The sequence below is a fragment of the Aquarana catesbeiana genome, linkage group LG04 (genome assembly GCF_042186555.1).
Source record: "Aquarana catesbeiana isolate 2022-GZ linkage group LG04, ASM4218655v1, whole genome shotgun sequence".
NCBI lineage: Eukaryota > Metazoa > Chordata > Amphibia > Anura > Ranidae > Aquarana > Aquarana catesbeiana.
This window is the reverse complement of record NC_133327.1, coordinates 381,892,939-381,918,781: the sequence shown is the minus strand read 5'-3', so window position 1 is coordinate 381,918,781 and position 25,843 is coordinate 381,892,939. Positions and strand designations below refer to the sequence as shown.

At 39.8% G+C, this 25,843-nt stretch overlaps 1 protein-coding gene across 1 annotated transcript in view; it reads right to left on the bottom strand.

Annotated features, from left to right (window-relative positions):
- Window positions 1–25,843, bottom strand: part of RFX6 (regulatory factor X6) — a 215,435-nt gene that overhangs the window by 10,740 nt on the left and 178,852 nt on the right. The window contains exons 13-17 of the mRNA XM_073629129.1: window positions 16,765–16,859; window positions 13,267–13,384; window positions 7,964–8,086; window positions 6,811–7,020; window positions 3,918–4,424 (exon numbers count right to left, since the gene is read on the bottom strand). Coding sequence (XP_073485230.1) covers window positions 3,918–4,424; window positions 6,811–7,020; window positions 7,964–8,086; window positions 13,267–13,384; window positions 16,765–16,859 — 1,053 coding nt within the window. The remainder of the gene's footprint in view (window positions 1–3,917; window positions 4,425–6,810; window positions 7,021–7,963; window positions 8,087–13,266; window positions 13,385–16,764; window positions 16,860–25,843) is intronic.

Genomic DNA, 25,843 nt, shown 5'->3' with positions numbered 1-25,843 from the left:
AACATTACCCAAGCAAACAGCAGGTCTGCTTGGGTCTGCTTGGTGGCACATACTAACTTTTAAGCAATTGTACATTTGTTCGTATATGCATTTTAGATGTTTTTACTGGTTGGGAGGCTTTATGCTGCTGCATGCATTCAAATACATCAAAACACGTGGGCAAACTACAGCATTAACACATTTTGAAAACAGAATGTTAAACCACTGATACAAGAACTGTACTGTTAAAGAAATGCTACAGAATGCAATTTTCAGGTGGTCTGAAAATACAGTAACCACACTAAATTGTCTAGGTGTAAGACTTCAAATACACAATGTCAATTCACTGAAGCATAATTGCATTTAGAATTTTAATTACCCCTGGATATTTGCCATATTTTACAATCAGAAACAATGTTTTCAATTTCCTATCACTAAAGATTAAATCATATTGCATTTGCATACCAAAAGTAGAGTGATGACAAGGCATGACACTCTGAGCAGGCCATTCAAGTAGATTGATCTGCTGCCTGATGATTCCCTTGACCAGTGGAAAATTTCATTTTCCAAGAGTAATCATTCACAATCATTTCCTTTTAAACTGACTGACCACCAATTCAAGGACAATTCTAGCAGGTGTTAAGTGGTCACTCTCACCACTAACCATTCATGTAAAGGTTAATTTTTATCACTGGAAACTAATATACGCGGGATCGTTCCCAAAGACCACCAATGTAAAGGGCATTCTATTTCCTACTGAGCAAAAATGTAAAGGGCATTCTTTTCCCTACTGGCCATTGTAGGAAGTGGCACTTTTCTTCTCACTGACCACATTCTAAGGAACAATCCTTCTTCCCACAGACCACCAATATAAAATGGCATTCTTCCTGTCACTTATCACCAATTCAAGGGGAGTTTCACCTACTTGTCAACAATGTAATGAATCACTCTACCCACTGGCCACCAATTTATGATGCATTGTTCTCACAAACTACCAATGTAAGAATTCTTCCTGTTACTAATCATCAATTTAGGGGGGCCTTCTTGAACTGACCATAATGAACACCAATGTATTGTAAGGGTCTCTCTTCCCACTAACCTTCAACGTAATGGGGCACTACTCCTACTGAACACCTGTGGAGGAGTCTTCCCACTGACTAATAATGTAAAGGGAAATGTTACTGACTGATTACAAAGTAAGGGAAAATTTTTCTTCCACCGAACCAACACTAATGTAAGGAACATTTCTTACACTGACCACCAGCGTAACAGGGCATTTTTTTTACTGGCCACCTTTGTAAGGGGCAATCTTTTTCCCATAGACTACTTCCTGCCACTAATAACCAATGTAATGGACATTCCTCCTTCCACTGAACACTAATGCAAAGGGTATTCTTCCCACCAATGTAAAGACTACAGTGACCTGACTATTAATTAAAGAGGGCACTCCTCCACATACACCAGGGTAAGGGGGCTCTTCAATTTTCACTGTCTACTTTTCATTTCAGACCACATTTTTATGTTGCATTTCATGATTATTACTGAAAATAATTTTGTCCTACAGAGTGGGGACATTAAAAAAAGATCCACTCTGGGCAGCAAAAATGCTACGTAAGCCATTGTTGCATATATTACCAGCATTTTTGCATATGTTATGTTATTTTTCCTTATACTTTGTAGATACAATTCAGTTTACAAAGATTAATGCCTAAGTTTTTGCTTACAATACCTTTTAACTGACAGTACAAGGAACTAATAAACTTTGCAATAAGGACAATTGTGAAAAAGAAATCAGTTTGATATAGATATGATCAGTGTGCTTTAATGTTTTGCCAACCTGTTTTTTATCGGAGTCATATATATAAATCATGGAGCCAAATAGCAAATTTTGATGGAGCCCCAGCAACCTCTCTAATATCATTAATCTTAATTTAAAGGAGAGGTAGCAAGAAATCTGTCAGCATAATCAGTACACTAGGGACCAGAGTGATGGACAGAAGTTGTTAGGAAAGAGTCAGGCATCAGTTCATGGAAATAACGGTTACCTTCATTTTACTCTGCCTTCAGTAGCTCAGCAGTCTTTTTCAGAATCTCCAATCTCATGACCTCAGTGCACATTCTGAACTCTCCCACCCCTTCCACCATCACAGCAAGCAAGTACTGAAAGAGGTGGTCTAGACGTAAAGGTAAAAAACAAGGGTTGCAGTAGCAATAACACTGACATCAAAATATTTTATATTTTGACATAATTGTTAGTACTATTGCACACAATTACTCTACAAGGCCCGGTTCACACTGCCGCAACTTAAATGTCTTGAAGCCGACATCCCAGGGCAACTTCGAGACGACTTGCATACGATTTCTTTAACAGAATTCAATGCAAGTCATGCTGAAGTCAGATAAAAGCAGTGCAGGAACCTTTTTCTAAGTTGGAGCCACTCAAGTCGCTGTTATTAGAATGGTTTCATTGCACTTAATGGGTGCGACTTGTGATGCGACATGAGTTCTCAAAATAGCACTAGTGTAAACCGGTGTTCTGTCAAAATAGCCAACTCGTCGAAATCTCCAACTACGTCACATCCGGTGACTCTCCAGCAGCAGATTTCGACAGATTGGCTCTACTGCCCATGTGCGCGCGTGCACCCGACAGAATAAGAGAAACCTTCAGCAGCTGTGGGAGAACTCAGCAAGTTTTCCCAGGATCTACCAATCACCGCAGTGTGCATGCACAAGATACATCAGTAACCTTTTTTGAAAACCTGTCGAGTTCTCCAACAGCTGCCGGGGGTTTCTGTTATTCTGTCGGGTGCACACGCACGCATGGCCAGTAGAGCCAACTCGTCGAAATCTGCTGCTGGAGAGTCACCGGAAGTGAAGTAGTTGGAGATTTCGATGAGCTGGCTATTTTGACAGAACACCAGGCCTAACCATAATACAAACATCTTTAAATTGTTTCTGTTTTTTTTTTTGCAGAACTACAAAAGCTATCTTATCAGTTTTTAACTGGGGAGACACTCTGGGCTTTTTTAGCCTGGGAAAGACTGTGTTAGACATACAGGGTTAGATTCATGACAAGAATGTACAGAAGCACTGAGGGCAATACAGCTACACTGCTAAGACAGTTAAGCAGATCTTCCTTAAGCTGGCCATAGACAGATAGAAATTTGGCTCATGGATCAGGGACTGGCCACATTTAAAAAAAATCTATGGTCATTTCCATTTATAGGAAGTCAATCTAATGAATAACTTCTCACAAAGTTAATCTGTTGGAAAATTTTGATTCAATCAGCACATCGGAATACAATGGCACAGCGGGGAGGACTCCCGTAACCACCTCAAATATGTGGATAGGAGAATTGGTTCAATTTTTTCCTTTCAGTCTGCTAGCTGAACAAGAAAACTGTATGGCCAGGTTTATTGGAAAGCCTGGAGCTGTATTTGTTTGGAAATGTCACCGAGGATACATGGTTAGTGTTAACTGCAACCCTTGCAATCTCTAATGATACAGTATTGGATTTGTGTGATCTTCACATGTACACAGGTTTTTTATGTTTAACTTGCCTCAAGAGCCCTTCTAAATCAGGGCCCCCTTCCACCCCAGGCCCCATAGCTAATATCTTATCTCAAAAGTTGTAAAGCAAAATCATTTTAGTGGGTAATTAACCCTGCCTCTAGTGTATAATCTACAAAGTTTACTCTTGATTAAAAAAAAAATTACATAAAAATGCTGCAGTAGCTAAAACATGTATATTGAGAAGAGCAGACGATAGTACCATTGGGGATAAAATAACACTATAAGATTAACTACTGATTAAAATTATTACATCTGTGGGCAAGATAGAAAAAAAGTTCATAAAAATTGTGCAAAGATCACATTACAAATATCTGTGGAAAAAAAATCTATAATCACAATAACTATGGAAAGCTGTAAACACTACCATTAGGTGTGTTTGAAGAATAGGCTCCTCCTTGGCAGCTTCCGGAAACAGAACCATTTAGGAAATTGAATCCACTAGCATTCAAAAACTGCATGCCTTGAATTTCTTGAGGATTTGATGAATTTCCATAATTTGAGGAAGGACGAGCACTAAATGAAGTCACTGCACAACTGTTGCTGAAATAATCTCGTGAAGCCTGCTGCTCATTTATCTGCTGGTAACGATCCAATCTGTGATGGAAGGCTCCAGGAGTAGTCTGAGCATGAGTTCGGAACATGGCTTGGTAGTTTGATCCAGATGACAAGTAGTTCTGATTAGACTGAGGAAGGTTCTGGTAGAGTGGCTCAGAAAATGAAGAAACTTGAGAATGACTAGATATTCCTTGGCCTGCACTAGAAGGCCTCAAAGCCATTGGTCCTTGGTTTATAACACTACCACGATTTAACATAGCAGGTGACATTGGTGGGGTCATCAAATGAGCTGTACTTTGAGTAACGTCCATCTGATCTATAAACATAATTTGATTTGGATAAAAAGGTTAAAATTATGCAAAAAACATTATATATTATCAACTAAATCAGCATCTTTAGTGTTTGTATTGCGTAGGGAAGGAAATGGTTAAACAATAATCATAGTTTATATGTTTTTTTGGCCTGTTTGGGGAGATTTTACCTCACTTTTCTGTTTAACACCTATCAACTCCTCATTGTGGACATAACAGTAAAAATACTGACAGCTTTAACTTTTTTCCTGCATCATTAAACTTTTGGCGAGACATCCCCTTATGGCCCGTACACACCATCGGATTTTCCGACACACAAAGTTGGAGAGCAGGAGATAAAATTTTCCGACAACAAAATCCGTTGTCGGAAATTCCGATTGTGTGTACACAAATCCGACGGACAAAGTGCCACGCATGCTCAGAATAAATAAAGAGATGAAAGCTATTGGCCACTGCCCCGTTTATAGTCCCGACGTACGTGTTTTACGTCACCGCGTTCAGAACGATCGGATTTTCCGACAACTTTGTGTGACCATGTGTATGCAAGACAAGTCTGAGCCAACATCCGTCGGAAAAAATCCATGGATTTTGTTGTCGGAATGTCCGAACAAAGTCCGACCGTGTGTACGCCCTAATACACCTATAAAGGAACAAAAAGAGAAGATAAATGGTTCCAGTGATTCTAATCTTTCCTCACTCTATCCAAAATTAAGAATAAAAAGTTGTCCAGATGTTGAGCTTTTACTTTGTTTAAGTTTCTAATTTCTGGCTACCTGAAAACAGAAAAGCATTCAAACAGAAATGTCACACTCATGTACCTAGAAATTTTATTTTCTAAAGCAATGCCCAAACAATAAAGACTTGTGATCAGCTTTAAATAATCAGATGCAGTTTACTCTATTAGATCTTCTCTCCACATAGACAGCTAATTTACATAATTCCACTATCTTTTCTGGCATAGGAAATGTTGGGGTGTTCAAAGAGGAATTCCTGGTATGGATATTTTATACATAGTCCAAGCTGGACCAATGTAACTCTGTAAATACCATACCTGGATAGTACCCCTGGAAGCTGGAAATCATTAAAGTAGACATTGCTACTCCAGTGATTTCCACTTGCTTCTGGGTCCCATGCTGAAAAAGACTGCCCTGCTGCATTCTCAACACAAGAGATTAGCCACTCAGCATAGGCACCATTAAGAAATTAACAGGACCTGGAAGCAAGTAGTGTCTATTTCAGTGACTTCCAACTTCCATGGGCATTGGCCAGGTATGGTATATGGATAGTTGCATTGGTCTAAGCTGGATAAATGTAACTATGTATAAAACATCCATAATTGGAATTCTTTAACAGCTGACATTTGGCCTAATGTAGGACTTTAACTTGTTTCAGGTGACTGAATGTTTGATTGATTTTGTTTCTAGTCTGAATAATCATGGTAATGTAGATTATTGAAATAACATAATATTTTATTATAAATTGCACCATGTAGCTGTCATCACTTTTTATGCATGTTTGTGCTTTTATTTATATTTTTATCTTATGTTATTATTTTGTCATGGTCCTTCAGTAGGGCAAAAGCAGCTCTGGCATTTTCTCTTTGGTGCTTTCCCCCACAGAAATTATTTTTTGCGTCTAGATATGAGAACATCCTTTAAATGCAGGGTATCATGGACCCACCTTCTGAGAGGGTGACACAACAATGTCCCGCTACCACATACAATAATGCAGGGAGTAGTGCTGAAATCATGTCAATTCCACTTTCTGCATCAATGAGTACTGCTCACTCCTGTATTAGATCTGAAGACAAACCTGCTTGCTCTGGGAGGGAAGGGAGAGCACTGTGGAGGGGAGCCCTAAGCCGACAGTTAAAGCGGAGCTTCACACAAAAATGGAACTTCCGCTTTTCAGAACCCTCCCCCCCTCCGGTGTCACATTTGGCACCTTTCAGGGGGGAGGGGGGTGCAGATACCTGTATAATACAGGTATTTGCACCCACTTCCTGGCATAGACTCCCGCGTAGACCTGGCTTCCTGGCATAGACGCCACTTCCCGTCCCCCCGCTGTCTGCTGGGAGACACACAGGTCCCAGAGACAGCAGGGACTATTCGGATTATGCACCATGACTCGTGCATGCGCAGCAGGGAACCAGGGCTTCACTTCCTGATTCCCTTACTGAAGATGGCGGCGTTAGCACCCAAGGACCGAGGGACGGTTCGGCCTCGGTTGCCGACATCACGGGTGCCCTGGACAGGTGAGTGTCCTTATTTTAAAAGTTGGCAGCTGCAGTACTTGACTTTAAAAAAAAAAAATTTTGGCGGACCTCCGCTTTAAACTTCATACATTTATATGCATCTGTCAGTCATCAGTTAGTTTTGTCCATCATTTTACCTGTAATTGGAATATTTTCACTATCTTCATTTGAGAAGGTGTGCAGTCCACGTACAAGACCAGCATGGTGTTCTGGTGACATTGCTGGGTAACCTTGTTCTTGCTGACACTCATTTTTGACAGTAGATTCATTTGGAAGACTACTAGATTTGTTGCGACTAGCAAGAAAGCAAGAGCTAGGAGATGCTGTAAATGTTGCTTTACTTGCATCTAGGTAGATAAAATAAATATGGCTCACTAAATAAAGTTAAGAAATCAAGAAAGAAACACACATTTGTTTTTCTTGAATATGGACTGAAAAAAGCAAGGATGAATAAAATTAGGTAATGGGGCAATTAAAGAGTAAGTTTAGGTATGGCAATTTTTACATAGTTATGTTAGTCCAGCGAAGACACACTGGACACACATTGGGATTGATTTACTAAAAGGAAATAGGCAGTTCACTTTGTAAGGGAAGGAGCACTTTGTAAGGGAATTTCCCCCCAGAGCTTAGTGAATGTAGTAAAATTTCACTTTGCAAAATATGCCCAATCATGCGCAAGGAAAATAATCAGAAAAAAAGAACAACAGTATTTTTGCTTGCACATGATTAGATGATGAAAGTCAACAAAGCTTCCCCTCATTTACTAAGCTATGGGGAAAATTCCCTAGCAAAGTAAACATATTTTTGCTTTTAGTAAATCAACCCCCATGTGCTTGGTGTAGATGGTAGAATAGTGAAGATTTGATGATATTGATATATGATGATCACAAAGCGTTTTAATCCAGGTTGTGTCTAATATTAGCAAAACCCAAATCTACATAAATATATAATCTCTTATTCAATTAAAAAAAAAATAACACATTAAATATGATTTTCTACCATATCATGCTTTTAAAGTTTTCATGTTATTTGGAAAGATAGAAATTAATTCTAATTTCAATTTGAGGCTAGGGCTGAAATTGGTCCAGTTAGTAACGTCCTTTTGGGTTCCTTTCAGCCCCAGCCTGTAACTGATGTTTTTTGAGGTACTTGGAACATACCAATCTACCTGTTGGTGAGTCAGTGGCTAATTGGCTGATAGTAAGTTCCACAATTCCTTAGCATTTTTTCTTTATACTACTAAGTGCGGTCCTTGCTTAGTTTTTTTCTAGTTGATGAATTTTAGTTTACCTGCATTCTTCATGTATTTATCTAACAGATTCTGAAGTTCTTGTTCTTTATCATTATTAAACTGTGTCTCAACAGCAAGTAGAATATATTCATCAAGAAGCATTCGTATTAGATGAAATGAACCTACAAACAGAAAAGAGAAAGTGGAGTATTGATACTATCTTCATAAACATCTGACCACAATCTACAAGGGACAAGTGAAGGCAAAAAATAAACAATCGATGTACTTCATATGACCTACCAAAACCAACAAAGGATAGTTTCTAAAGTTTCTAATTCTAATCTTAGAATGAATAAACCACATGGTTCAATATATTTACTACCTCAAAGCACACAAATTAGATCAGAGACCAAGTTGATGAAAGCAAGACATGCCTTATACTAAAGGAAAAGCAAATAAAGTCATTCACAATAAGCCTGGATGACTTATATGTGTTTACTTTGTCTCTTGTCCAAATACAGCAAAGAACACCAAATCTGTAGGGTCCAGTCAAAGTATATAGACATTTGGAAACAAATTAACACCTTATCTAGCATTATTTACTTCCAGCAAAACAGCACATTAATCTGGAAGAGAGTGTTGTCTGTGTATTCTCTTGCAGTTACACCTTTGTACATGTGCAAGGCTATTATCATTTCTTCTGTCATAATATAGTTAGTGCACAAATTGAAAGTGCGCTTCACCTTTTGAAGCCCAATTGGGATAACGCATTCTTTATATTTGTTACATGTTCATATTCTCATAGAATAACTTAAAAAAAAAGAAAAACATAAAAAATCCTGCTTACATTTTACTTGATCGTCTCTAAAAACTCCAAAACTGAAGTTTGCTATGCAAACAGCTACAGCTCCCCAGCATACAGGTACCTTCAATTGGTAACACCAGGGAGAAATGTACACACATGCAGTAATAGGTTGTTAGGGGTCAACTGATTGCTGCAGTAAACCATACATGGAGAATGCTAAATCAGGGAACAAGTTTTAGTGACATGGATGGATCAAGCAAAGTCTTTAGCTCAAAGGGAAAGGGGCAGAACTGCAGACATAGTACTTATCGACTCAATTAAAGCGGAACTGAACTGTATCTAAGCATCACAAACAGAAAACACTATTTAATTCATTTTTATTATTCAAAGCAAACTCACCCTTCCATCCACGTCTCCATGCTTTATTTTGTAGAGAAATCACTGTGAGAAACACCTCCCTAGCATTTCTAGTCATGGCCATTTAGAGTAAGGGCAGATGATTCATGCAGCATTTACTTCCTGATATAATCTGCTCTTAGATAAGACATGCATGTAGGATAGTGTGATTAGCTGAGAAAACAAGTAGGGCTGGCCATACATTATACAATTTTCTTCCACAATTTTCCTTTAGATTTACCAAAACTATATAATATGAGGTCAAACCTAAACCTAATATGAGGTCAAACCTAATCACTTTCAATTTCTATTCCGGTAGGCCCTTGAACTACATAGTTGAAGGTAAATCTAAAGGAAATTGAACAAGAAAAATGTATAATGTATGGCCAGCTTAAGTATAATATACCTTCCTAACCATAAGAATTAAAAATAGTTCATGTTGATTGAAAGAGTTTAGTTCTGCTTTAAAAGACTTGGTTTTGTCACTTACCAAGACATGGGATTCTAGACTGTATCACCTGGAGTCCTTCTGACCATCATGGAAATTCTTCTCCTCATTCTCTTTCTGTTCTCCTTCCAACCACATTAGCTTACCATATGTACAGTATGTCAGAAGACCCCCATTCAAATATAAAACAATCCCTCCCTAATCTTCTTCACTATCCAGTACATAAGCACTGAATGTAATCTACAGACCTAAGTCATTACTACAAATATATGTAGTGACAAAAGCTAAATAAGTATATAAGCTTTAGGTACATGCAGGGCTGCTGTTATTAATCACGGGGCTTGGTACAGCCTACCTGAAACCACCCCCCAGAAAATATCCAAATAATATTTTCACCAAAAATACACTAAAATCATTGTTAGCTGACACAAACTTGGCTTAACTTACAAAATTCCTGCTAAATCTAACATATACAACTGTATTAACAAAGTCCTATGTGTAAACGAGGTCTTGGGACTCATTTACATGAGTGCTGTGGTCTGTACAGTCTGATTTGGCTTTTTTTTATGTGGCTATTGCTATGTTTAGGCGGCCTGTGTTATGCTATGGGGACGCAGCAGCTGTATGAACACAGCCGCAGGTGTACAGCCCCAAACACAACATGCATTCGGGGCCACTCACCCACGCCTGTAAACCTATCAAATTAGGGCCTGCAGCTGAGTTCATGTAGCTGCTGCATCCTCATAGAGTAACAGATGGCAACAAATCATTCATTCACACTGTATGGGCCAGATAACCCGTGAGCACCTCATTGTTTTATATATTTTGTACATATCTTTTTTCAACACTGTTTGGAGGGGGGGGGTCTTAGGTGAGATATCAGGGGTTTAAACAGACCCCTGACATCTCACCTTTGAGACAGAGAAAGGAAACGAGGACACAGATTCCCCAATCCCTTTCTCTGTAGCCTCAGCTGCACTGAAGATGAATGACACAGACTGAAGCATAGTAAACACAGTTTGCTATGCTCAGTCATCAATGGACACAGGAGTGATCAGTACCAATTGCTCAGTGTGTCCATTCAGAATGTGTCCATTCAGTCCTGACACATCCCCCTGGGTTCCTGTAGTGCCCGAAGGGAAAGGAAAGCCAGCAACGCTACGGGGGGGTGAAGTCCAGGCACACGGGGGGATCAGATGTGGGCACAGCCTATTGCATTAGGGTAGAACCCCAACTGTAATGCATGAACCCCCCTCAACCTTTATATATATATATATATATATATATATATATATATATATATATATATATGACTCCACTAAAATAATATATGGAAACCTCCATAATAATCTTTTCAGCCCGCCCTGTACACCTATCATTACGATGTATATGTATAGTGATTAGGGATGGGCGAACGGTTCGGCCTGAGCATAAGTTTGGGCTGAACTTTGGTTGTTGCTGTTTGTGGCAAATTAGAAAGCTGCGGAACACCGTTAAAGTCTATGGGACACTAACATGAAAAATCAAAAGTGCTCATTTTAAAGGCTTTTATGCAAGTTATTGTCATAAAAAGTGTTTGGGGACCCGGGGTCCTGCCCCAGGGGACATGTATCAATGCAAAAAAAAGTTTTAAAAACTGCCGTTTTTTCGGGAGCAGTGATTTTAATAATGCTTAAAGTGAAACAATAAAAATGAAATATTCCTTTAAATATCGTGCCTGGGGAGTGTCTATAGTATGCCTGTAAAATGGCGCAGTTTTCCCATGTTTAGAACAGTACCACAGCAAAATTATAATTCTAATGGAAAAAAAGTCATTTAAAACTGATCGCGGCTGTAATGAATTGTCTGGTCTCAGCAATATAGATGAAACTCATTGAAAAAATGGCATGGGTCCCCCCCCAGTCCATTACCAGGCCCTTTGGGACTGGTATGAATATTAAGGGGAACCCTGAACCAAAAAAAAAATTGCGTGGGGTCCCTCCAAAATCCATACCAGGTGGTGGTTAAGTGGTTAAGCTACTGTGCATGGAACACTTTACATGATAATAAATACACAATATATAATGGTGCAGCTATTTTCCCCAAACTCATACAATATTATATTAATAACAAGCCTATCTTCTATAACTCTTTAACAACCAATCTAAAGACTATGAAATATTTATATTAGACAAAGCTTTCTCCAAAGTGAAGGATTGGGCCTGCTCTGTGCAAAACTATTGCTCAGAGCAGGCAAGTATAATATGTTTGTTATTTATAAAAAATTAAACAATTTTCTGTTCAAGAACGGGTTGGGGTCCTAGCACTAAAGCTATATCATTTAATGTAGCTCTATCGCTAAAAAAATATAAGTAAGCCCAGCCCACAAAGAAAGTATTACCGCTTACCTTTCCTATCACTCAAGCTGCCAAATACCACCATTTTGAACACATAATCTCCCTAAAAAATGTTCTGCACCTGTCACTACAGGACATAAAAGGGATGTGGAGGCTGGTTGAAAATAAAACACAGTAGCCATTGGGGTCCAGATCGGACACACTTAGAAGATTGATATTCATCAGAGCTCAATAGCATTGTTGGCAAGACAACTAAGTATTAATGATTTTGTTTGCAGGTTGTGCTTCTTTTTATTTATTTATTTTTTTTAATTGCAACAGAGTTGCTTAACCACTTGCTTAATGGGCACTTAAACCCCCCTCCTGTCCAGACCAATTTTCAGCTTTTAGCGCTGTTGCACTTTGAATGACAATTGCGCGGTCATACAACACTGTACCCAAATGAAATTTTTATCATTTTTTCCCAACAAATAGAGCTTTCTTTTGGTGGTATTTGATCACCTCTGTGGTTTTTATTTTTTGTTAAAAAAATTGAAAAAGACCAAATTAAAAAAAAAAAAATGTATATATTTTTTATATTTTGTTATAAAATTTTGCAAACAGGTAATTTTTCTCCTTCATTGATGTACGCTGATGAGGTGGCACTGATGGGCACCGCTAGGTAGCAGTGATGGGCACTGATGGGTGGCATTGATGGGCACTGATGGGTGGCAATAATGGGCACAGATTGCTTACACTGATGGCAGCACTGCTAGGTGGCACTGATTGGCACCACTGGTGGGCATTGATAGGTGGCACTTGTGGGCATTGATAGGTGGCACTGCTGGGCACTGGCAGGTGGCAATGACAGATGACACTGGTAGGCTCAGATGAGACATATGTGCCTCCTTCCTCTTTGGGACCGATGTCCCTTTAACATAAGCCGGTGATCGGCTTATGTCAGCGTGAGGAGAAAACGAAACCGATTACCGAGCTTTTGTTTACATCATGTGATCAGCTGTCATTGGCTGACAGCTGATCACATGGTAAGGGGCCGGGATCGGCCCCTTACTCAGATCTGTGATCACCCGAGTCTCCGTGACTCGGTGATCACAGCGCTCGCACCGCACGCCCTGCAGGGTGCGCGCGGTGCGCATGCATAGGGGAGGACGTCCCATGACGGCCTCCCGGAAATTGAGGTCCGCGCTGTGGCCGTCATTCGGCTATGGCCCGGACCACAAGTGGTTAAACTAAAGTAGAGGAGACTATATGAATTTCAGGACTAGCTGGACAAAACTGGCAACCTCTCACATACATTAATTTAAATTGTGTATTTAGCTGTTGCCTGGAGTTCAGTTGAAAAATCTAGACTAAAGTGAAATATATTGGGATTCCTACCAAAGCTAGATGCGTTGTTTAATGTTAGGTTGTGCATAACTCTGGCACCAAAAAAACTCCACTTTAACAGGAAATCCTGAGCTCTCTTCTTCAGTGACTTGCCACTTTGTTTGCTCATCTGGTTAAAAAGAAAAAAGAAAACAAAAGAATGATAATAACATAATTCAGCAATTCTATACATATGTATATATTAAGTTGAAGAAGACATAAGTCCATTACGTTCAATTCATAGAAAGAATTAAAAATAAATAAATGGAAAGCCGGCATCTACATATATATTTACAGTGCATTCATAAAGTATTCAGACCCCCTTCGCTTTTTCAATTTTGTTATGTTGCAGCCTGATACTACCATTGTTTAAATTCATTTTTTTTCTCATGAATCTACACTCAGTATCCCATAATGACAAAGTGAAAACAGAATTTTTAGAAATGTTTGCTAACTGTATAATAATATAATAATAATAATAATAATAATAATAATAATGTATTAATGTAAAATGTAGGAGCTGGGAGAAGCTGCTCTTGCTCACATGTTCATTATAATAGCCTGTGATTGGCTATCACAGTGATCAGTCTGTAAAACCAGGTTCTATACTCTCCTACTCCTTCAGAATGTAGAAAGACAAACATTGATGGGAATTTAGCAAAACCGGATCAGCCAAAATCTGGAGCATCTGTGCATAGTAACCAATCAACTTCGATCTTTCATTTTCAAAACTTAACTGGACAAACTAAAGTTAAAAGCTCTAGATTCTGCCTGCTACAGTTTTGAAAAAAAATTCCCACACATTGTATACTTTTCTCCTACTCATAGGTGAATGTAAAAAAAAAAAGGTTTGTGTGTTAAAAAGTATAATAAACATAGATAAAATAGCTATATCAAGGCCTGATTTAGTTTAGCGTCAGGGTCAGGGTCAAGGTCAGGATCAAGTGTCAGGGTCAAAGGTCAGTGTCAGTATGTTTTAAGCAGGATAAAAAAAAAGAAAAACAAAATGTGTACAGTTTTTTCTTGACCCTACTACAGGTACAGACAACAAATAATATACTGCTGTGAATGTCAGGAGCAGGAGAATTTATGGGGGGGGGAATCTTTTGGTGGTGGATCATGGTGATGGCAAAAAATATACAGCTAAAGTTAGAACACTTTTTTTACTACTTTGGGACAATTCTTCTTTGACAACATTAATATAAAATCAGGAGATATCCATTAACATATATCACCAAATGAAGGCCCAATGTAATAAAACGTATAATTTACCTAGATAAGCTAAGTAGTTACAATGATATGTAAAGTTGTATTAACACATGCCAATGTTGTAAAAATTGTGTTCAGGCATTAAGATTTGTTTTACCTTCAGGCATCAAGGGGTTAAATCCCTTTTCCTCCAGACATAAAGAGCACCCCCTTTGCACTTTGTGATGACCCTAAAGTGAATAACTCTAAAAGAAGTTCACCATATGGACCACCTACGTATCCCCCCTTAATCACATCTTCTAAAGAAAGAATCAATTCAGTTCCTATACTCTTTCCTCATAGCTGAGCTCCTCCATGCCTCTTATCAGTCTGGTTGCCCTTCTCTGCACTTTCTCCATTTCCCCAATATCCTTTTTGTGGACTGGTGTCCAAAACTGAACAGTATGTTCCAGATGATGTCCTACCAATGATTTGTACAGGGGCAAAATTATGTTTCTCTCTGGAGTCTATACCTCTTTTAATACAAGAAAGTATTTTGCTCACTTTGGAAACTGTAGTTTATTGTTTCTAAAAATATCTATATTTAAACAATAGGTCAAATATATAAGAACATGCATGTGAAATATAAAGGTTACGCAAAGAGAACTTCAGTTTAGAGTTTGGTATTAAACAAGATGGGCATTGGTAAAGATCTACTCAGATCTCTGTTTCCATACTTCCACAAACTCTTCTCTTTTCACAGAAGAAAAAAGTAAAGATTTTATGGCTTACTCATTACAAGTAATTAGCAAACATAATCTAGGGTCTTATTTATGATGTTACATTGAATGCACAATAGCAATACAATGTGTGAAATAATAGTGACTATTTTTTACAGATTCAGTATATATAAACTAAAATCGGTGAATTAATTCTTAGATCTAATCTAATGTATATGGGTTAAAAAATTGAAGTTTTAAAAAAATCAAACATGGTGACTTCTGCAGTAAAGTAATTAAAAGTATCACATTCAAAAATTAAAAGGGGAGCCTTAGGGCCAGTTTACACCACATGCATTCTCGCACGTTTTTTTGTTCTGCATCAAAAATGCATGGAAAGTAGGTTATATGGTTTCCAGTGGCCTAGATGATACCAGTGCTGTCAGTTCCAGGGTGTTCCAGAAAAAAAAGTAGAACGTGCTGCATTTTTCCTGCACTTTTCCTGCACTGGGCTGTACTGAAATGCGGAAAAACGCATAAAAAATGCAACGGAATGCACCAAACCCCAGTACAGTGAAAAAAAAAAAAAACGGGAAAAAAGAATAAAGAAAGCATCTGGAATGCATCTAGAAATGCATTAAAAATAAACATGCAGAAATGCATCCGGAATGGATCTGAAGTGTGTTTTTGTGGTATGAACCAGTCCTTAAAGTTTACTGAAAGCCAAAGCATTTTTTTTTGTTTTGGAAGGATTTTGTACAGAGTTAGTACCCTTGTTTGTGTTTATTGTTGTCTGTGTCATCACTGATTCATGCCACTGCGATTGGGACTGAAATGGAGGGAAAATCCAAAATTTTAAAGCGGAACTAAACTCATCAATTTAACAGTTTCATAAAACAGTTACATTCCTGCATGTGTCGGGAATGTAACCGTCACATTGGTTGTGCTCTTAACCAAACTGTTAAACCATCAAATGGCTGGTGTCATAACTGATCATGTGCGCCATCATGTCAGTTGAAGATCAAACAGAGGCCAAGATGGCAGCTTTGTTGGCTAAAATGATAGGAGAGTTAATTTCTGCTTAAGTCATCACCCGAACAGAGATAGAAGGAAAATCTTCCAATAGGGGCACTTGTTTAGACTACTGTCCAAAAGAAGATTTTCCTCACGTTGAAGAGGTTTATCTATTTTTTTGCCGTGTCTATGGGACAGGAAGTTACATAGTTACATAGTTAGTCTGGTTGAAAAAGGAAACAAGTCCATCCAGTTCAACCAAAAGAATAGCAGTGAAGGAAAGTGGTAAAAAAATAAATAAACAAACTGATGGGTTTTTAACCATGTCCTACTTTACCCCCCCCCCCCCGCCCCCCCCAAAAAAAAAAAGAAAAAAAAAAGAAATTAACATTTGGCTTTGGGTATACTTTAAAATGCAGAAAGAAAGAAACACCTGCTCAGAATTTCAGATTTATCCAAATATACAGTAGCTCTAGATATAGCACATCAGTCCCCTACTTTTAATTGCTGCCTCCTTATCTTAAATATGATTTGTACAGTACACAAAGCTCAGAATTGCTGATTTTTTCCTTTAATTTAAAATAATTACCTTAATAACTCTTTGCTCTACAACATTATCCAACCACTCAATGAAGGACTCCACTGTTGCATTTTTCTTCAAAAGGTCTTTTAGTTCATGAAATACTGCAATATATTTAGGCACAATATGACATTGTTGTGGATGTCCTGGAACTAAAGTACACTTGGAATAATTGTCAAATACTTTAAAATCAATAGAGATATGGGATAATAGCAGATACAGGTTATAAGAAGATAGAACACAAGAATTCAAAGTTTTATGCCAAAGTATTTAAATTAAGATATAATGGTGATTTTTAGTAAGCACATAACTTTTTGTCGTCCATGTGATACACTATGAGGGTTGAATTACTATGAATGAGAATGTTTACTTATCAAAACATATCTCTTAAATCAATCAATCATGTTGATGGCAAATTCCTCTCCTTTAACCCTACACATGACTGGGTATTCAAGGTATACAGATTTAGCCTTCTGAACATTAACTTTACATGAGCAGTCTTTATTCGTTTAAAGAATAGCTAAAGGCAAAAAAATGTTAAGATTAGAAGAGTTGTAAAGGGTTAAAACCACTGTCAGGCTTTTATTGCTATGTGTTCCCATTAGTTAGATTCACTCTCTCTAATTGTCCCATTCACCAATGTCATCGGGAATGAAACTGAGGTCATAACAACCATAATTGATCCTGTCTTCTATTCAGATGTCAGCTAGCGATTCCTGGCTTTAGACTGAATATAAACAAAGAGACAGGTATGGCCAACTGACATCACTGAGAAAATATTAACATAGCCATATTTAATCATATTTGGTCACTGGTCATGGCCATATTTGGTCAGTGGGAAATCTATCATTTAGTGGGGTAAAATGGCAGGGTCAGACATGTTTGCATTTTTTGATTTGCAGTCATTATTAATTGTGATTAAAGTGTTAGTTCACCATTACAGAAAATCTGTAAGGTGAACTTACACTGTACCCCCCTTCCCATTGCACCCGGTCCCGCTAACCTGGAGTTTGGTGATCCCCCGCACTGACTTTCTCTCCTATTCGCCTGCAGAGACAGGACGTGCTACATGGGTTCTAAATGGTCGGCGCCGACCAATTAGAATGCTCTTAAACATACCTCCTGATGAGGTACGTTTTGGAGATTAAGCTGGGGGGGATTTCTAAGTGATCGCCACGCTCCAGGTCAGCGGGTCAGCGGGACGGGGGGGGGTGGTGAGGAGGGGGTCCTGTGTAAGTTCACCTTACAGATTTTTCTGTAAAGGTGAACTTACCCTTTAACCTCCGTGGCGGTTTTCCCGAGTGTGGCTTGGGGTTAAAATTCAGGACCATTAGCGGTAACCCCGAGCCACACTCGGGATCGCATTGCAGGATCCTGGGGCGGCGTTACTTACCTTGTCCCTGGGATCCTGCGATGTCACCCGCAGTGTCCGAGGGCTCCGTCCTCCTCCGAAGCCTCTCCGTGCCAGGCTCCGTTCCCTGCGAGCGGCGCGACGCACGGGGGCGGAGCCTGGCGGCAAATTAAAAAAAAAGTAAAAATCATAACACATACAGTACTGTAATCTTACAGATTACAGTACTGTATGAAATGATTTCACATCCCTTTTGTCCCCAGTGCTTTGGCCCATGCCCTGCATGCAGTTTTATGTGATATATACTGTTCTTTCTGCCTAGAGATTGTCCATAGCAACCAAAAAGTGTCCCTTTACGTCAAAAGTGGCTTTAGACCAGCTAGAAAACAGCGATAGTAAATTAGAACACTTGCAGAATTGAGCGATAGTGAATTGTGGGGAAATTTATTTTATTACTTAATTTTTTTTAATTTTTTTTGAATTATTTATTTTTATTTATTATATTATAATTTATGTTTTTGTGTTTCAAACTTTATCATACCCGGGATATCTACTAGACTCTGGTTTGGACAGATTTAAGTGTGTTATTGTTAAGATTTACAGACCTACAATATAAAACGCCAAATTTCCATGCAAAATAATTGTACCGCTTTCAGCACCTAAAATCCGAAAGAATCATACCGCCAGGGAGGTTAAAGGTTGCCCCAGTAACGAGGTTCATTAGATCGAAATGTAAGTCGGGCAGTAGGAGTAGTGGTGACACCAATATATCTGTAGGGACGCCAGACGCTGTTCAGATCGATATGCCTGTTTTTATCTTACTCCTTGTGAGTATGTTTCTTTTTTAATAAAAACATTTCTATGGATGTTGCGCAAAGAGATGTCCCCTTCTTTTCCATGTGCAATATGCTTTATGTACTGAACTGAGGAGTTAATATATGGTGCTGGCTTGGGGAGATGTGGTGAGATCATCCATATTAAGTGCCTGGATTTGCCAAAAAGTGTCAGTCGTTGCCTGAGAAGATTTTCTTGTTTAAAGGCTCTATCTGACCTGTGAAGGTCATATTTTCTGATAGGAGGCGAATCCTCTTTTGTTTGCAGTGGAGCACATTGCAGTGATTAATCTGATTATGACCCTATCTGGAATCAATTATGCATTCTAAATCCGATTGGTTGCTGGGACTTTTTCTTGATCACTATCATTTTATGGGACTTTGCACAATTGTTTCTATATCAGCATGAACTTTCATTTATGTTATATATGTGAATTCCTCTTTCTAGGAGTTTTATGCATAATCTACTCAGATATTTTTCAGAAATCATTTATAGTTTATGTTTACACTATATTGCACTATATTGCACTATTGCACTTTGATGATTTGGTATTTAATGCATTATGTACTTTATGATTTTTAGTTAAGAGCATCAATTTTTTATCTACTGTTTTAATTTATTGCTATGTGCAATATTCATGATTGCTGCTATCCTTATTCTGATTGATTTCACCTAATTTTATTCATATAATCACTTAATTCACTAGCGCAGAAATCTTTCTTTTTTAAAGCTTAAGTTTACCTTTTCTTTTTGTTTCTAAATTCCAGCTCCCCTATGTACCAATATACCATTAATGTACCTATGTTGCAGAAAAATAAAAGCTTTCTATGATTTTTAGAACAAGGTCTTACCTCAGCCCTGGTGTGTTCCATAGAAAAGTTCATGACTTCCTGGTATGTAGATTTGGGATGAAAACTGTTAAGACACAGGAAGGAGCTGACCCCTTTAGCACACACACCCTGCACCCATCAACTATGTTTGCAGAGCATTCCCAGCAGAATGGCATGGGAAGCAAAAATCAAACAAATGTATAAACAATAGGACCGCCTACGCAGCAGTGGGAGTCAAAACAATGTCTGTACTGGGAGGTCACCAACCCAAAAAGCAAAACAAAACCACAAAGAAAACAGGTGTTCAGAGGGGGCCTCCCGGTATTTACATTTCATAACAAGATACACCAAACCATCAAAAAAAAATACATCATTTTATTAATTTTACAAAATACATTACATACACAAGTATATATACTCAAATGGTCTCTCTATTACAATAGATAATTAGTAAGCATTTACAGTGTAAACTAAAGTAAATATTAGCGCTAAACAATATAAATTAATAAACCCAGTGACAAGTGATAGTGATCAACACGAATACATAAATAAATAACTAATAATAAAGTTTGTGCAAAAATAGTCCATAAATGAGACTAGATTGTCTCAAACCAGGAAAGCTGAATGTATCTTGATGTGAGTTCTTTAAAACTTTCACCACACCGCGTGCACTCAGTGTTTCCTCTCCCCTTAGGTTAAAAACTCACCAAATGATGATGCCTTGCACTCTCATGCTCGGCAAAACAGCATCAACTTTCACAGAGTTAGATATTCACCGATATCCAGACATGACACCCGATATCATGGACTCTCCATATATCATGAAACAAAGTGCTCCATTAGTGCAGTATCGTTGTAAGAAGTTAATTTGACTAAAACAGCTTCAAACAATGCACTCATATAAGCTCAAATCAATGAAGCCTAGAGGCAGCATCAAGTACTGGTGTAATATGTGGACTGAATCTCACCAAGGAAAGATTCTGATCCTCTGAGCGTCACTTCCGATATAGCGTCAAGCGTGAAAAACTGCTTGCCGTACAGCCACGTCCCTTGTATGGCAACCAACTTTTGAAGATCTTACATCAGGATACATTCAGCTTTCCTTGTTTGAGACAACCCAATCTCATTCGTGGACTATTTTGGACAAACTTTATTATTAGATGTTTATGTATTAGTGTTGATCACTATCACCTGTCACTGGGTTTATTTATTTATATTGTTTAGTGCTACTATTTACTTTAGTTTACACTGTAAATGCTTATTTATATTTATGTTATTTAAAGTACCAGCTGTTGCACATTTGGGTTACTTTTGGCACAGTGGTGCTATTTGAAGAGTGGGTGTACGGATCTTTTTGGATCAGTTTTGTTGAATAGATAATTACTGTCAAGTGTACAAATGTACACCCTGTTTTCTTCTTTATGGTTTTGTTTGGCACAGGAAGCAAACACACATTTTGCCACGTGAAAAAATAAGTGTCAAATGCCGCAAAATGCACAGAAAAAAAACGCAAAAACTGCAAAACACCAAGATGTCCAGTGAGCTACTTTGCTGCGTGTAGGGCAGCCCATTGAAACTAATGGCCTGCGCTATGCATATCGTAGGAAAAATGAGCCAAAAACGTACAGTTTCACTATGTTAGGTGTAAATGGGGCCTGAAAGTGGAATTGGTGTGTTTACACAAGAACAATGAGGCTCCATTTACATCTGCGTGTTTCTGAACAGAAAATGCGCGCTTTGCTGTGCATTTTGGAAAGGCACTGCAAATGCCCATGACACTTGCGTTACCATTAAATGTTAATGGCACCTCAAGCCTGGGTATCAGGCACAAGTTGGCCAATGCGTTTTGTCCCATGACAAATGTGCTACAAATGCACCAATAAGCAAGGTAAAGAAAAGCACCACCCTCCACTCCAAAAAGGAGTTTTGGAGCTTCTTTTGAGTACTTGTCATGCGTAGGGCAGTCCATTCAAGTTAATGAACTGCCCTATGCACGATGAGCAGAAAATCTCAACCCCCCCCCCAAAAAAAACACATACAGAGATATGATTGGGGCTTGACAGCTGGGTGTCTCTGTCTACTTCCTCCTATGTAGATGTATAAAGATGGCCATACACTATACAATCTGATTGTTCAATCTCTTAAAAAACTCCCTTTAGATTTACCAAAACTATGAAATAGGGGGACCCACCTATCTATCCATTCACTCTGTATCCAATCAGGCAGGCCCCTGTACTATATCAGGCATGCCCAACCCACAGCCTGCATGCAGCCCAAGAGCGTTTAGCATGAGGCTTGGGCCTATCTGGAGAGATGTTGGGTATGCTGTGCAAACATGGCAGCCTACATTGGCAAGCCAGGCAAATGCACCCCTGGAGAGATGCCGGGCAAACATAGTTGATAAGTGCATGGTGTGTGTTATAATTAGGTCAGCTGGCAAACTCCTTCCTGTGTCCTAAAAGTTTTCACGTCCCAAATCTACATACCAGGAAGTCATCAACCTTTTTGTGGAACACACCAGGGCTGAGGTAAGGCCTTGTTCTAAAAATCATAGAAAGCTTTTATTTTTCTGCAACAGAGGTACATTAAAGTGGTTGTAAATGGCTGGACATTTTTTTTTACCCTGCAAGATAATGTCATAATGTGCTAGTATGGCACTCCTATCTTCACACATCTTGCTTCCGGGTTTGCGTGGACTCTGGCTCTGTGGCTCGCCGGAGTCGCGATTATGTCACTCCCGTGCCTGCTCGCTAGAGCCGCTGTTTATAGCACAGGGCTCTGAAGGAACAGCCCGGGTGGCCATTCATTCAGAGCGCATGCGCCAGTGATGTCCCTGGCTGCATGTACAGTAAATATCTCCTAAACGGTGCAGGTTTATGAGATATTTACACTACCTATAGGTGAGCCTTTTTATAGGCTTTTTTATAGGTAAAAGTCAGAGATGAGAGTTTACTTCCACTTTAATGGTAATCAGCTTCAAAAGATTTTACCCCCTTCATGACCAGAGCATTTTTTTGCTATTCGACACCGCGCTACTTTAACTAAGCGATTGCCTGGTCATGCAACACAGTACCCAAATAGAATTTATATAATTTTTTTTTCACATAAATAGAGCTTTGTTTTGGTGGTATTTCATCACCACTGGGTTTTTAAAAAGAAAAACAAAATCTTTTTAGAAAACTATATTTTTTACTTTCTGCTATAAAACATATTCTAAAATTGAAAAAAAAATGTATTTCTTCATAAATTTTGTAATGTATTCTGCTACATGTTTTTGATTTAAAAAAAATCCCAGTAAGTGTATATTGATTGGTCTGCATGAAAGTTATAGTGCCTAAAAACTATGGAATATATACTGGAATTTTTTTTTATACTACTAATGTCAACGATTTATAATTGCGGTGGACAATCTGACACTAACTGACGCTTGGGGAACTGACTAACTGCCACTGACATTACCAGTGATATTAATACAGTGATCAGTGATAATTCTCTATACTGTACTTCAGGGATCAAAATTTCAGGTCCTGAGCTACTAGTCAGGCCTCAAGTGTTACTCGCAACCAGTTGCCCCACCCAACCCCTACCCTGCCCCGCCCCTAAACACACCCTCATAAATTATCTCACGAAATGACACTTAATTTTTTTATGCAGAATTAAGTTATAAAAATAAATCACCTGCGCACATCAATGCAGCCTCACCTGTGCCCATCAATGCAGCCTTATCCGTGCCCAACAATGCAGCCTCACCCATGCCCACCAATGTAGCCTGTGCATGCCCACCAATGCAGCCTTCCCGTGCCCACAAATGCAACCTGCTCGTGTCCACCAATGCAGCCTACCCATGTCCATCATGCAACCTACCCGTGTCCACCATGCAGCCTGCCTATGTCCATCATGCAGCCTGCCTGTGTCCATCATGCTGGCTGCCTGTGTCCATCATGCAGCCTACTCGTTTCCACCAATGCAGCCTACCCATGTCCACCAATGCAGCCTACCCGTGTCCATCATGCAGCCGGTCTGTGTCCACCATGGAGCCTGCCTGTATCCACCATGCAGACATGGGTAGTCCACCAATGCAGCCTGCTTGTGTCCACCATGCAGCCTACCCATGTTCACCAATGCAGCCTACCCGTGTCCACCAATTCAGCCTATCCGTGTCCACCAATGCAGCCTACCCGTGTCCACCAATGCAGCCTACCCGTGTCCACCAATGCAGCCTATCCATGTCCACCAATGCAGCTTGCCCACCAATGCAGCCTACCCGTGTCCACCAATGCAGCCTGCCCATGTCCACCATGCAGCCTACCCGTGTCCACCATGCAGCCTGTCTGTGTCCACCATGGAGCCTGCCTGTGTCCACCATGCAGACATGGGTAGTCCACCAATGCAGCCTGCTTGTGTCCACCATGCAGCCTACCCATGTCCACCAATGCAGCCTCCCCATGTCCACCAATTCAGCCTATCCGTGTCCACCAATGCAGCCTACCCGTGTCCACCAATGCAGCCTACCCGTGTCCACCAATGCAGCCTATCCATGTCCACCAATGCAGCTTGCCCACCAATGCAGCCTACCCGTGTCCACCAATGCAGCCTGCCCATGTCCACCATGCAGCCTACCCGTGTCCACCATGCAGCCTGCCTGTATCCACCATGCAGCCTACCTGTGTCCACTAATGCAGCCTACCTGTGTCCACCATGCAGCCTGCCTGTGTCCATCATGCACCCTACCTGTGTCCATCATGCAGCCTGCCTGTGTCCATCATGCAGCCTGCCTGTGTCCATCATGCAGCCTACCTGTGTCCACCAATGCAGCCTACCTGTGTCCACCGTGCAGCCTGCCTGTGTCCACCATGCAGGGGAACAGAGGAGAGGAAGAGGATTGCTGGCTGGATGATCTGAGCACTGAGGGACATTACTGGAACAGCTTTCATTTCAATAGCAGTGTGTTCCTGCTGCTTGAAGTCACATACAGCCCCGCCCCCCCGGCCGGGGAACTTTGATACATGTCATTTGTCCCGGTTGATCTGTCTATCAAATTCCCGGGACCAGGGGACGGGGCTGTGTGTGACAGCGAGTGTGGGGAACACACAGCTATTGAAATGAAAGCCGCTAGAGATGTTCCTCACACTGTGATGATCCTGCTGCTTGCTCTCCTCTCTTCCCCTCCACGAGTGCTGAAAGACTCCCATACAATCCGCCCGCCGGCAGTGCTCAACCCCCCCACTCCCAGGCATCCCTTCCTCGCCAGCCCTCAAAATCCACTCGCAAAATGCGATCAGACGAGTGGAATTTTTGAGGGTTGCTATACTTTATACAGTTGTGAGAATGCTTCATGCTAATCATGCCACCAATACTGTCAGGCACCAAAACTCTGCCTAGGGTAATAGAAAAGCATTAAAGTAAAAATGTTCCCAGCGATTGTCATACAATCTATGGATCCTCTGTGAATTCTGTTGAATTTTCAGTTCAAAACTATCTCCTGTTTTGGATTCGGATTGAATACCTGTCTGTAATCTATTTTTTCCATTGGTTGTATGATCATATCTGATTAACTGCCATTAGGTGTGACCTTGTTTGCATTACAAATGTTTGTTTTAACCTTGCCTAAATCTGGCCACAGATAGATTTAGATGGATCGTTTTTGTTTTTTTTTTTATCAGCTAGCCAGGAACATTGCTGTGTTTCTCATGGTGCAGGGGGATACCTGGACTCATTACTACACCGAGACACACTCTACCAAATACCCTTTGCATTGGGATGGTACACTGACCAGGAGTATGCATTTGTGAGATCATTTTCTTTCATACAAACCGTTTTTGGACTGTGATTTTGGTGCTGGTTTTGCTCTTCCTTTGCACCTCTTTGAGTGCCTTGGGTATATTGTTTTGGGCTTTGTATAGCCCCTGCAAACTGACCATCTGGATAACTCCCATTTGACATACCCCTGCCCTGTAGAAGTGTGCAGCGAAACACATTGAGGTGTTTGAACTACTCCACAGCAAATGTCTTTATCTATTATGTAACGCATACTGTATATGTCTAGTTTTATTTGGGTAGCTTTCACTATGGC